Source organism: Salmo trutta, chromosome 21 (assembly GCF_901001165.1).
Source record: "Salmo trutta chromosome 21, fSalTru1.1, whole genome shotgun sequence".
Classification (NCBI taxonomy): Eukaryota; Metazoa; Chordata; class Actinopteri; order Salmoniformes; family Salmonidae; genus Salmo; species Salmo trutta.
Window position 1 is genome coordinate 52,394,407 of NC_042977.1, and position 13,934 is coordinate 52,408,340.

The 13,934-nt window shown below is 44.2% G+C and overlaps 1 protein-coding gene across 2 annotated transcripts in view; it reads right to left on the reverse strand.

Moving 5' to 3' along the window:
- The window catches only part of colec12 (collectin sub-family member 12), a 112,187-nt gene extending 99,000 nt beyond the window's left edge, over positions 1-13,187 (reverse strand). For both annotated transcript variants that reach the window (XM_029706146.1, XM_029706145.1), the window contains exons 1-2: positions 12,606-13,187; positions 6,814-6,867 (exon numbers count right to left, since the gene is read on the reverse strand). In XM_029706146.1, the coding sequence (XP_029562006.1) occupies positions 6,814-6,867; positions 12,606-12,612 (61 nt within the window). In that variant the 5' untranslated portion in view covers positions 12,613-13,187. The remainder of the gene's footprint in view (positions 1-6,813; positions 6,868-12,605) is intronic.
- Positions 13,188-13,934: the final 747 nt, after the last annotated feature.

A 13,934-nucleotide genomic window follows, 5' to 3' on the forward strand; every position in this document is an offset into this window, starting at 1 on the left:
GCTTAAATGAACATATTCTCGGAAGCGGTGGATGATGAGCACACCTCCTGAGTCGGACTAAAAGTCCACTCCGAATACCTCTTCTTCGCTGGCGGAGTCTTGAAGCAGCCTCTGGGATAAGTTTAATTGCCTTATGGGGTATGAACAAAGGATTCCAATTCAGCAAAGTCGTATTTCTGGTTGGAATCCTTGTGAGTTAACGCCACTCTGATATCTAAAAGTTATTTCCATCTGTATCTAATAACTCAAAAACATTCTGGGCTAATAATGTAAGAAATAACACCCTCAACAAACTACAGTGCATTTGGAAAATATTCAGACTCTAAGTTACAGCCGTATTCTAAAATGGATTAAAACATTATCTCATGTCACGGTTGTCGAAAAGAGGAGCGGACCAAAGTGCAGCGTGTGTGTCGTTCCACATTTTATTTACACTGTGAAACTGTGCAATACATATAAATAAACTGAATAACAAAAACAACAAATCGTGACACAGAGTTAACATACACGTACTCAAAAACAATCTCCCACAAACCCAGGTGGAAAAAAAACCTACTTAAGTATGATCTCCAATTAGAGACAACGAGGACCAGCTGCCTCTAATTGGAGATCATCCCAAACAACACCCAACATAGAAATACAAAACTAGAACCTGACAACATAGAAAAACTAAACTAGAAAAACCCCCTGTCACGCCCTGACCTACTCTACCATAGAAAAGAACAGCTTTCTAAGGTCAGGATGTGACACATAATGACAAAGTGAAAAAACATTTGGGGGAATATAATTTGCTAATTGATTAAAGATAAAAAACAGAAATGCCTTATTTACAAACTCGAAATTGAGCTCAGGTGCATCCTGTTTCCCTTGACCATCCTTTAGATGTTTCTACATCTTGATTGGAGTCCACCTGTGGTAAATGTAATTGATTGGACATGATTTGGAAAGGTACACACCTGTCCATATAAGGTCCCAGTTGACAGTGGATGTCTTTGCAAAAACCAAAGCCATGAGGTCAAAGGAACTGTCAGTAGAGCTCCGAGACAGGATTGTGTTGAGGCACAGATCTGGGGAAGGGTACCAAAACAATGCAGTATTGAAGGTCCCCAAGAACACAGTGGCCTCCATCATTCTGAAATGGAAGTAGTTTGGAACCACCAAGAATCTTACTAGAGCTAGGCCGCTGTGGAGAAGGGCCTTGGTCAGGGAGGTGACCAATAACACTATGGTCACTCTGACAGAGCTCCAGAGTTCCTCTGTGGAGGAGAACCTTCCAAAATGACAACCATCTCTGCAGCACTCCACCAATCAGGCCTTTATGTTACAGCAGCCAGACTGAAGCCACTCCTTAGTAAAAGGCACATGACAGCCCACTTGTAGTTTGCCAAAAGGCACCTAAAGGACTCTCAGACCATGAGAAACAAGAATGCCAAGCATCACGTCTGAAGGAAACCTGGCACCATCCCTACGGTGGAGCATGGTGGTGGCAGCAGCATGCTGTGGGGATGTTTTTCAGCGGCAGGGACTTGGAGACTATTCGGGATCGAGGGAAAGATGAACGGAGCAAAGTACAAAGAGATCCTTAATAACCTGCTCCAGAGCGCTCAGGACCTCAGACTGGGGAGAAGGTTCACCTTCCAACAAGACAACAACCCTAAGCACACAGCCAAGACAATGCAGGAGTGGCTTCAAGACAAGTCTCTGACTGTCCTTGAGTGGCCAGCCAGAGCCAGGACTTAAACCCGATCGAACATTTCTGGAGACCTGAAAATAGCTGTGCAGCAACACTCCCCATCCAACCTGACAGAGCTTGAGAGGATCTGTGGAGAAGAATGGGAGAAATTCCCCAAATACTGGTGTGCCAAGCTTGTAACGTCATACCCAAGAAGATTTGAGGCTGTAATCGCTGCCAAAGGTGCTTCAACAATGTACTGAGTAAAAGGTCTGAATACTTATGTAAATGTGATATTTCAGTTTTTATTTTTTATACATGTGCGAAAATGTCTAAATCCCTGTTTTTGCTTTGTCATTATGGCGTTTCGCGTGTAGATTGATGAGGGAAAAAATATTTAATCAATTTTAGAATAAAGTTGGCTCAACTTACCCCCACGGCCATTTGCTCAACTTTAGACATGGCAGCTCTGTTTCTAGCTCCTAAGCAACTTTGCAGTATATACAGTGCATTCGGAAAGTATTCAGACGATTTCACTTTTTCTACATTTTGTTACGTTGAGCCAATGGCAAGATGAGCAAATTGAAGTGTTTTCTTCCCAGGTGTAATGCAAGGCGTTATCGCTGGGAAATAAGGTATTTAAAGGCCTGGACTATGTTAAAAGTGTAAAGCAAATCAATTACGGGTCAACCTCTAAATATTGTTCCCAGCATTGATCTAAGCTCAGAATGCTTATGTTCTTGATCTGACTTAGTTGTAATCTTGCCTGCCTCTTTGCGAACTAGTGGAATCATGAACAGTGGTTTGTTCGTTATGTTCGCCGGATTTGCCTTTTTAGCAGCATATTCACCACTCTCTCAAATGGTAACTCCGCCCTCTCGCGGCACAGGCCAAGGGCCTGAGACATGAAACAAACTACCCCAGCTCTCAGTCAGCTCAGGTAGTTAACTAGAGACGCTGCTGACAGTTTGTTAACGAAATACAGGACAAAAGGCAATTCTAAAACTATCCTACATCTCCTGCGGTGTCTACAGACATCCCCTAAACAAACAAAGAACGACTCTCGGAGAATGACTGCACAATAGATATGTCAGTCAGTCATGGCTAGCTGCCGGCAGAGACTTATAATGCAGTAACTTTGAAGGAATCTGGCTAGTATTATCAAGCTAGAAGGATGAAGTAAGAAATTATCTTTAAACAGAGCCTACCTCAGCTGGAGCAAAAAATAAGCTACTAAGTTCTCCTTATAACTTTGCTTTACAGAGAGTAGACCACTGAGACAGAAAGTGATGTGGTGCTCAGTGGTGAGACTGAGGCAGGAGGAAGCAGAGGGGACAGAGAGAGAGAGGAAGCAAGCAGAGACAGAGGTTAGTTCAGTGGTTCCCAAAGATGTTGTCGGAGGCACATGTGGGGTCCCCTGAGAAAATATGTACTAATCTTATCAAATACGTCCAAGATGGCGCCGTACTGGATGGGCACCGTTTTGCAAGCGCTGACCCAACTTTGCTCTTTTGTGATTATTTTGTCATTTATTTGTACTCTATTTTCTCTAAATGTATCCCCTATTATTTCTTACAAACGACATGAACTCTTGAACATCAGAACGATAGTTACTTACCCCATTTCCGGCTTCTACTTCGACTCATCTGCCCTGGGCTCTCTCTGTAACTTCAACCCAATTTTTGGGCTACCAAAGAGGAAATGCTGGCGTTACAGAGGCAAGAGACGGAGGATCCTGGTGGGATTATGGCGAAGGGAAAACCTGCCACCTCTTCCCTCCATTCTACTGGCTAATGTACAGTCACTTGATGATACGATGGATGACTGATCGTGGATTTGCTAACAACGGGACTCTTGGAACTGCAATATTTTCAGCTTTTCAGAAGCTTTGGCTTCGGACAAGATACTCCCCACGGCTATCCAACTCCATGGATTTTCCATTCACTGGGCGGACAGGACAGTGGAGTTGGGGAAACGAGGGGGGGAGGGGTTAGGATTCTTCATCAACTCCAACTGGTGTGCTAATTCCAGCACGGTGGAAGTGTCAACCCACTGTTCACCTGTCTTGGAATACCTGATGGTCAAATGTAGACCCTTCTACCTCCTGAGGGAGTTTTCAGCTGTTATCGTGACTGCTGTATACATTCCACCTCAGGACAATAAAAATAACGAGCTGGTGCTTAAAACGAACTGTACAAGAATACTGTATAAACAAGCAGGAAACCCTACAACCAGGGTCTGCCTTTCTAGTTTCCAACGGCCCGCTATGACCTCTGTGGAGTCATCAAACGATCTGTATAGGAATAAGATGGAATCATATTATACAGGCTCCGACTTCCACCGCTATAGTCCATTATGGATCACAAACCAAAGTCATCAGAGCGCGACGTATGTTGAACGCGGAATGAGAGATCTCGGTTTATTGTTTTTGTAAAGTTGTGACAGTGTTTCCTTGCAAAGTTTGATTTATATAAACTTTTTGCTTTTGGATTCCACGGCTCACTTGGCCTCAGCTGCTGTGACTGCTACTATCTGTCCCGGGATCCTGCCAGACCAAAAAGTTCCAAAACAATGTGGACCACCCAGACTTTCAATGTAGCAACATTTTGTTTGCTGAATACAACAGGGGTGAAGTGGCTACACTTAGCAAACAAGTAGCGAATCTACACAAGCTACTGGGGAATCCACGCCTACTTTTTATTTTTCTTCTACCCCAGAACTGGACACGGCTCTGGTCTGGTGGAAGTGTCGCCACCATGTCGACTCTCCACAGCCGACTGGCCGGTACTCTGCAGTGATTCCTCCCCAAAGGGGTCTCCCGAGCCAGTAGGATGCTCCTGCATGACTTGGGGGATGTTCCTGTTCTCGACCCTACCAACCAGCCATGGAGATATGTCACTCACTGTAAAAGTAGAAGAAAGCGTCCTCTGACAACGGAGGAGATGTTAAGACCTGACACGGGCCAGAAATGGCTTTGCCGCCCTGGATCCAAAGGTTCCGGCACAATCTTCCCTAGGGGCTTCCGATTCCAGATCGGATCCGGAGGTACCTGCACCTTCATTCTCTGTTCTGTCTCCCTCTCCAGTGGCTTCGACCTTGGGTTCAGATCCTCAGAGCTCCAACCCTCATCAGACCATGAGACTGCCTGAGACACCGGCCCATTCATCATCCACGATGCATACTACAGCTGGCTCGGGTCCATCGGGCCCCACTGCCCTTCAGTCCTCGAGGGGTTGCGAAACAACTCGAGGTGAAAGAACGGCTGGACCTCCTCAGTCATTGCACCAGCTGTCGTCATCGGCAGCTCTGTTGTAAGAAACATCTTGGTTCCCGGGGCACAAATCCTATGCTAAACCTGACGCCCTCTCTCGCCTGTACAGTCCCGCTGCCACAGCCTCTGACTCCGAGACCATCCTCCCTACCTCATACATTGTGGCTGCTGTGGGATGTGGTATTGAGACCCTGGTCCGCAAGGAACAACGTTCCCAGCCTGCCCCTGGAGGGGGCCCGGCTAACCAGTTGTTCGTCCCTAATTCAGTCCTGGAATGCGCTCATTCATTCAATTTCTCAAACATATGACTATTTTACACCATTTTAAAGACAAGACTCTCATTAATCTAACCACATTGTCCGATTTCAAAAAGGTTTTACAGCGAAAGCAAAACATTAGATTATGTCAGATTATGCCAAAAATAATCACACAGCCATTTTCAAAGCAAGCATATATGTCACAAAAACCAAAACCACAGCTAAATGCAGCACTAACCTTTGATGATCTTCATCAGATGACACTCCTAGGACATTATGTTATACAATACATGCATGTTTTGTTCAATCAAGTTCATATTTATATCAAAAACCATCTTTTTACATTAGCATGTGATGTTCAGAACTAGCATACCCACCGCAAACTTCCGGGGAATTTACTAAATTACTCATGATAAACGTTGACAAAATACATAACAATTATTTTAAGAATTATAGATACAGAACTCCTTTATGCAATCGCGGTGTCAGATTTTAAAATAGCTTTTCGGCGAAAGCACATTTTGTAATACTCTGAGTACATTGCTCGGCCAACACGGCTAGCTATTTTGACACCCACCAAGTTTGAGGCTCACTAAACTCAGAATTACTATTAGAAAAATTGTATTACCTTTGCTGTTCTTCGTCAGAATGCACTCCCAGGACTTCTACTTCAACAACAAATGTTGTTTTGGTTCCAAATAATCCATAGTTATATTCAAATAGCTCCGTTTTGTTCGTGCGTTCAGGTCACTAACCGAAGGGTGACGCGCAAGCGCATTTCGTGACAAAAATTCAAAATATTCCATTACCGTACTTAGAAGCATGTCAAACGCTGTTTAAAATCAATTTTTATGCTATTTTTCTCGTAAAATAGCGATAATATTCCATCCGGGACACGTTGTATTCATTCAAAGGCTGAAAGAAAAAAATGGAGAATTCTCGTGAACACGCATCTCAGTCTCACTGTCCCCAGGCTGACCACTCACAAACTCTCCTGCTGTTCTTCGCCCAGAGACAGCAGACACCCCATTCCACTTTCTGGCGGCTTTAGAGAGCCAATGGAAGCCTTAGAAAATGTCACGTTGCAGCACAGATTCTGTATTTTTGATAGAGATGCAACAGAAGGACAACAAATTGTCAGACAGGGCACTTCCTGTATGGAATCTTCTCAGGTTTTGGCCTGCCATATGAGTTCTGTTATACTCACAGACACCATTCAAACAGTTTTAGAAACTGTAGAGTGTTTTCTATCCAAATCCACTAATTATATGCATATTCTCGTTTCTGGGCAGGAGTAGTAACCAGTTTAAATCGGGTACGTTTTTAATCCGGCCATGCAAATACTGCCCCCTAGCCCCAACAGGTTAACCATTATACCCCTAACGAGCATAATCCATAAGTGAAAGCATTTGCACTTTTCTCAAAAATTCCTCCACGTGAGGAAGTATTTTGAGGGGACACTTTTCTCTTTTTGGGTGGACCTTAACATTGAGCAGATCCAGAACCCTCCGCCACCATCCAATCACCCCCTTCTCCCTCCTCTCTTACCCTTCCCTTTTGTTAGGCTGACGTAGCAACCGTGAGTATGTTTCTAACAGTAACCGACTACTCACCAAACCTCTTGTATCCAAAAGACTGCACCTCCTCCTCATCAGCAAGCAATTCGTCTGTGAGGAGAAAACACAAGTTAAGTAACCAGAGTCATACAGACCAGAGCAACAATTCTGACCCATTGAAATAACAGGCACTACAAATGACCAATTGAAATAACAGGCACAACAACAGACCTCAGACCTGTTCAAATAACAGGCACAACAACAGACCTCAGACCTGTTCAAATAACAGGCACTACAACATACCTCAGACCTGTTTAAATAACAGGCGCTACAAACAGACCTCAGACCTGTTTAAATAACAGGCATTACAAACAGACCTTAGACCTGTTTAAATAACTGGCACTACAAACAGACCTCAGACCTGTTCAAATAACAGCCACTACAAACAGACCTCAGACCTGTTTAAATAACAGGCACTACAAACAGACCTCAGACCTGTTTAAATAACAGGCACTACAAACAGACCTCAGACCTGTTTAAATAACTGGCACTACAATAACGGAGGAGAGAGTTATTCTGTTAGACTGGTACAACTCTAACCACTAACCCTTACCCTCCACTATAAAAACTAGACTGGAAAAACCTTAACCACTAAACATAACCCTGCACTGTAAAACTAGACTGGTAAAACCTTACTAACTAATCCTTACCCTCAACTATACAAACTAGACTGGAAAAACCGTATCCACTAAACCTAACCCTCCATTATCAAAACTAGACTGGTAAAACCCTAAAACCTAAATCACCATTATGAAAACTAGACGGGTAAAATCCTACCCACCAAACCTTACCAACCACAAAAAAAACTAGAAAGGTAAAACCCTCACCACTAACCTTAACCCTCCACTATAGAAACTAGACTGGTAAGATCCTCACCACTAACCTTAACCCTCCACAATACAAACTAGACTGGTAAGACCCTCACCACTAACCTTAACCCTCCACAATACAAACTAGACTGGTAAGACCCTCACCACTAACCTTAACCCTCCACTAAAAAAACTAGACTGGTAAGACCCTCACCACTAACCTTAACCCTCCACAATACAAACTAGACTGCTTATACCCTCACCACTAACCTTAACCCTCCACAATACAAACTAGACTGGTAAGACCCTCACCACTAACCGTAACCCTCCACAATACAAACTAGACTGGTAAGACCCTCACCACTAACCTTAACCCTCCACTAAACAACTAGACTGGTAAGACCCTCACCACTAACCTTAACCCTCCACTATACAAACTAGACTGGTAAGACCCTCACCACTAACCGTAACCCTCCACTATACAAACTAGACTGGTAAAACCCTCACCACTAACCTTAACCCTCCACTATAGAAACTAGACTGGTTAAACCCTCACCACTAACCTTAACCCTCCACAATACAAACTAGACTGGTTAAACCCTCACCACTAACCTTAACCCTCCACTATAGAAACTAGACTGGTAAGACCCTCCCCACTAACCTTAACCCTCCACTAAAAAAACTAGACTGGTAAGACCCTCACCACTAACCTTAACCCTCCACAATACAAACTAGACTGGTTAAACCCTCACCACTAACCTTAACCCTCCACAATACAAACTAGACTGGTAAGACACTCACCACTAACCATAATCCTCCACTCAACAACTACACTGGTTAAACCCTCACCACTAACCGTAACCCTCCACAATACAAACTAGACTGGTAAGACCCTCACCACTAACCTTAACCCTCCACTATAGAAACTATACTGGTTAAACCCTCACCACCAACCCTTACACTCCACTATATTAACTAGACTGGATAAACCGTATCCACTAACCCTAACTCTCCACTATCAAAACTAGACTGGTAAAACCCTAACCCCTAACCCTAACCCTAACCCCTAACCCTCCACTATAAAACTAGACTGGTAAAACCCTAACCCCTAACCTCTAACCCTAACCCTCCGCTATAAAACTAGACAGGTAAAACCTTACAAACTAATCCTTACTATCCACAATACAAACTGGACTGAAAAAAACGTATCCACTAACTCTAACCCTCCACTATCAAAACTAGACTGGTAAAACCCTAAACCTCAACTATAAATACTAGACGGGTAAAATCCTACCCACTAAACCTTACCCTCCACTAAAAAAACTAGACTGTCACGTTTGTCGTATGATGAAGGAGACCAAGGCGCAGTGTGTGAATCGTTCTACATTTTTATTTAACTGTGAAACTATGCAAGACATACAAATAAACGAATAAACAAAACAACAAACCGTGACGAAGAGGTGCAACATACACTAGCTCAAAATAATCTCCCACAATCCCTAGTGGGAAAAACAACAACTTAAATATGATCCCCAATTAGAGACAACGATGACCAGCTGCCTCTAATTGGAGATCACCCCCCCCAAAAAAAACATAGAAATACAGAAACTAGAACCACACAACATAGAACATTTAAACTAGACAAAACCCCCTGTCACGCCCTGACCTACTCTACCATAGAAAATAAAAGCTTTCTATGGTCAGGATGTGACATAGACTGGTAAACCCTAACCACTAACCCTTACCCTGCACTATAAAAACAACACAGGTAAAACCCTAACCTTAATCTTCCACTATGAAAAATGGACTGATAAAACCCTAACGACAAAACCTTAACCTCCACTATAAAAACTAGACTGTCAAGTCCCCTAACCCCTATCCCTAACCCTCCACTGTAAAAAAATAGACTTGTAAAACCCTCACCTCTAACCCTTACCCTCCACTATAAGAACTAGACTGGTTAATCCCGAACCACTAACCATTACCCTCCACTATAAAAACTAGACTGGTAGAACCCTCACCCTCCACTATAAAAACTAGACTGGTAGAACCCGAACCCCAAACCGTAAATATTTACTGTAAAAACTAGACTGGTAGAACCCTCACAGCTAACCATTACCATCCACTATAAAAACTAGACTGGTAAAACCCTCACAGCTAACCATTACCATCCACTAAAAAAACTAGACTGGTAAAAACCTAAGTCATGGATGGTCTTATTGTCCTGTAGACTATTCACTAAACACATTAACAACAGTATAAATTAATCACTGTAAATTAACAGAAACATAGGCACATGCATACAAACACACAATAACATACGCACTATACACACACGCACACATGGATATTGTGTAGTAGATACGTGGTACTAGAGCAGGGACCTGAGGGCACACACTTAATATGTTGTGAAATCTGTTATGAATGTATTGTAATGTTTTAAAAAATGTATAACTACCTTAATTTTGCTGGACCCCAGGAAGAGTAGGAACTAATGGGGATCCATAATAAACCCCAGGAAGAGGAGCTGCTGCCTTGGCAGGAACTAATGGGGATCCATAATAAACTCCAGGAAGAGTAGCTGCTGCCTTGGCAGGAACTAATGGGGATCCATAATAAACTCCAGGAAGAGTAGCTGCTGCCTTGGCAGGAACTAATGGGGATCCATAATAAACCCCAGGAAGAGTAGCTGCTGCCTTGGCAGGAACTAATGGGGATCCATAATAAACCCCAGGAAGAGTAGCTGCTGCCTTGGCAGGAACTAATGGGGATCCATAATAAACCCCAGGAAGAGTAGCTGCTGCCTTGGCAGGAACTAATGGGGATCCATAATAAACCCCAGGAAGAGTAGCTGCTGCCTTGGCAGGAACTAATGGGGATCCATAATAAACCCCAGGAAGAGTAGCTGCTGCCTTTGCAGGAACTAATGGGGATCCATAATAAACCCCAGGAAGAGTAGCTGCTGCCTTGGCAGGAACTAATGGGGATCCATAATAAACCCCAGGAAGAGTAGCTGCTGCCTTGGCAGGAACTAATGGAGATCCATAATAAACCCCAGGAAGAGTAGTTGCTGCCTTGGCAGGAACTAATGGGGATCCATAATAATCCCCTGGAAGAGTAGTTGCTGCCTTAGCTAATGGGGATCCATAATAATTACAAATACAAATACATGGAAACAACATTAGACAAACTCCTAACATATCTTGTTTTAATGACAATGTATGAGTCAATGTCACTGTAATGGCATATACTATATTTTGTTAATTCCTCTGGTTTGACACAGGTAGAGTGGAATCTTTGTTCACAGCGTTCGGAAACCCTGGCTCAGTTCTGGACCTTTTTATAGTTACATCAGAGTGGAAATAAAGTAGAACTATTCATTTCTTTATATCATCCTGAGTCAGTATTTCCCATCGCAGCTTTCTGAGAACCTGACCAGTTAAATGGCTTTATAGTGGATCGTATAGCTAGTTAACCTGATTATAGGCTCCCAGATTGAAACAAGGGCAGGTATTTGTAGATTATTCCCAATTAGCTTACTACAATGGTCAATAACTATTTTGACTAGGGAGGCTAATATCCATCTAAAGCATGTCTATTGTCTGTTATTTCTGCTCTCATCGTGACGTTTAACTCAATGGATTAATGTTTTGCAACAGGATTCCAAACAACCCTCAACCTGGTCCCCACGAGCAGCTGATGCGATCCAGATGTGAGAAGCAACAGTTCTCTGCATTCCTGCATCGAGATTAGAAAACCTCAATTAGCTTACTAATGCATTGCAGGACTTGGTGGGATATCGTTGTGTTGAACAATAACACGTTAACTACTGCAGGACTTGTGGGATATACAGAGAGCTCCAAAAGTATTGGGACAGTGACACATGTTTTGTTGTTTGTTTTTGCTCTGTACTCCAGCACTTTGGATTTGAAATGATACAATGACTATGAGTTTAAACTCCAGACTATCAGCTTTAATTTTAGGGCATTTTCATCCACATCGGTTGAACTGCTTCGAAATTACAGCACTTTTTGTACATAGCCCCCCCCCCCCCCCCCCCTTTTAGGGGACCGAAAGTGTTGGGACAAAATCACTTACTGTATGTGTATTACAGAGGAGGCTGGTGGGAGTAGCTATAGGAGGAGGAGATCATTGTAATGGTGGAATGGCATTAATGGTACAGAGTCAAACATGTGGTTTCCATATGTTTGTGTTATATACCATTCCATTAAATTCCATTCCAGCCATTACAATGAGCCCCTTCTCCTATAGCTCCTCCCACCAGCCTCCTCCTGTATTAAAGTAGTCAAATGTAGTGTTTGGTCCCATATTCATAGCACGCAATGACTACATCAAGCTCGTGACTCTACAAACGTGTTGGATGCATTTGTGTTTTTTTTTGTTTTTTTTTACAGATACAGATGTACAAATATCATACCCCCAAGACATGCTAACCTCTCACCATTACAATAACAGGGGAGGTTAGCATTTTATATCATACCCCCAACACATGTTAATCTCTCACCATTACAATAACAGGGGAGGTTAGCATTTTATATCATACCCCCAACACATGCTAACCTCTCACCATTACAGTAAAAGGGGAGGTATAATTTTTGTGGGGGTATGATATTCATGCCTCTAACTTTCTCACTCATCATTATTTAAGATTCATCCAGGACTATCCATAATCATGGTAGCATCCACATTACTTAATGAAACACAACCAAAACAAACAGCAAATGCATCCAACAAGTTAGTAGAGTCACAAGCTTGATGTAGTCATTGCGTGCTAGGAATAACAACTAAGCTACTGCAGGACCTGTGGGATATAGTTGTGTTGACCAATAACAACCAAACTACTGCAGGATGTTGTGTTGAAGTAGGCTATAATACATAGCTGGTCATCTATGATAGAAAACATTCATTATGTTGCAGTAATGTTGTTGTTGTTTACTGGATCGTCATGACGTAGCCTACCTTTCATGGTGTTAGAGAGCTGCTCTGATACTAATCTAGACTGGAATGTGAAGTTACATCCACTGGATTGCTAGAGAATCGGCCTGAAGATTAGGAAGAGGTGATAGTCCTGCTGACACCTGGATAGCGACTCTGCTCTCCCTGTGGTCTGCTACAATAGGTGACTAAAGTCCTTATAGTTCCATATCAAACCCCCGCCGCGGGGAATCACTCCTTCATCCACATACGGAACTTAATAATAGAAATAACCTTGAAGGGAACAGGCAATACAGATGAAAGGTTGCAGCTTGTATACTGCTCTTGTCTTCTCTTCTCTTCTCTGCTTTTAGTATCGGGTATGAACAGCTCGGTGGTGAAGTCTCTCTGTCCGGCGCACGGCTCGGTGGGGAAGTCTCTCTGTCTAACGCACAGCTAGGTGGGGAAGTCTCTCTAACGCACGGCTAGGTGGGGAAGTCTCTCTAACGCACGGCTCGGTGGGGAAGTCTCTCTCTCTAACGCACAGCTCGGTGGGGAGGTCTCTCTAACGCACGGCTCGGTGGGGAGGTCTCTCTAACGCACGGCTCGGTGGGGAGGTCTCTCTAACGCACGGCTCGGTGGGGAAGTCTCTCTCTCTAACGCACGGCTCGGTGGGGAAGTCTCTCTGTATAACGCACGGCTCGGTGGGGAAGTCTCTCTGTCTGGCGCACGGCTCGGTGGGGAAGTCTCTCTGTCTGGCGCACGGCTAGGTGGGGAAGTCTCTCTAACGCTCAGCTCGGTGGTGAAGTCTCTCTAACGCTCGGCTCGGTGGGGAAGTCTCTCTCGCTAACGCACGGCTCGGTGGGGAAGTCTCTCTGTCTAACGCACGGCTCGGTGGGGAAGTCTCTCTCTCGCTAACGCTCGGCTCGGTGGGGAAGTCTCTCTAACGCACGGCTCGGTGGTGAAGTCTCTCTAACGCACGGCTAGGTGGGGAAGTCTCTCTAACGCACGGCTCGGTGGGGAAGTCTCTCTGTCTAACGCTCGGCTCGGTGGGGAAGTCTCTCTGTCTAACGCACGGCTCGGTGGGGAAGTCTCTCTGTCTAACGCTCGGCTCGGTGGGGAAGTCTCTCTAACGCACGGCTCGGTGGGGAAGTCTCTCTAACGCACGGCTCGGTGGGGAAGTCTCTCTGTCTAACGCACGGCTAGGTGGGGAAGTCTCTCTGTCCGGCACACGGCTAGGTGGGGAAGTCTCTCTGTCTGGCGCACGGCTAGGTGGGGAAGTCTCTCTGTCTGGCGCACGGCTAGGTGGGGAAGTCTCTCTCTCTAACGCACGGCTCGGTGGGGAAGTCTGTCTGTCTAACGCACGGTTCGGTG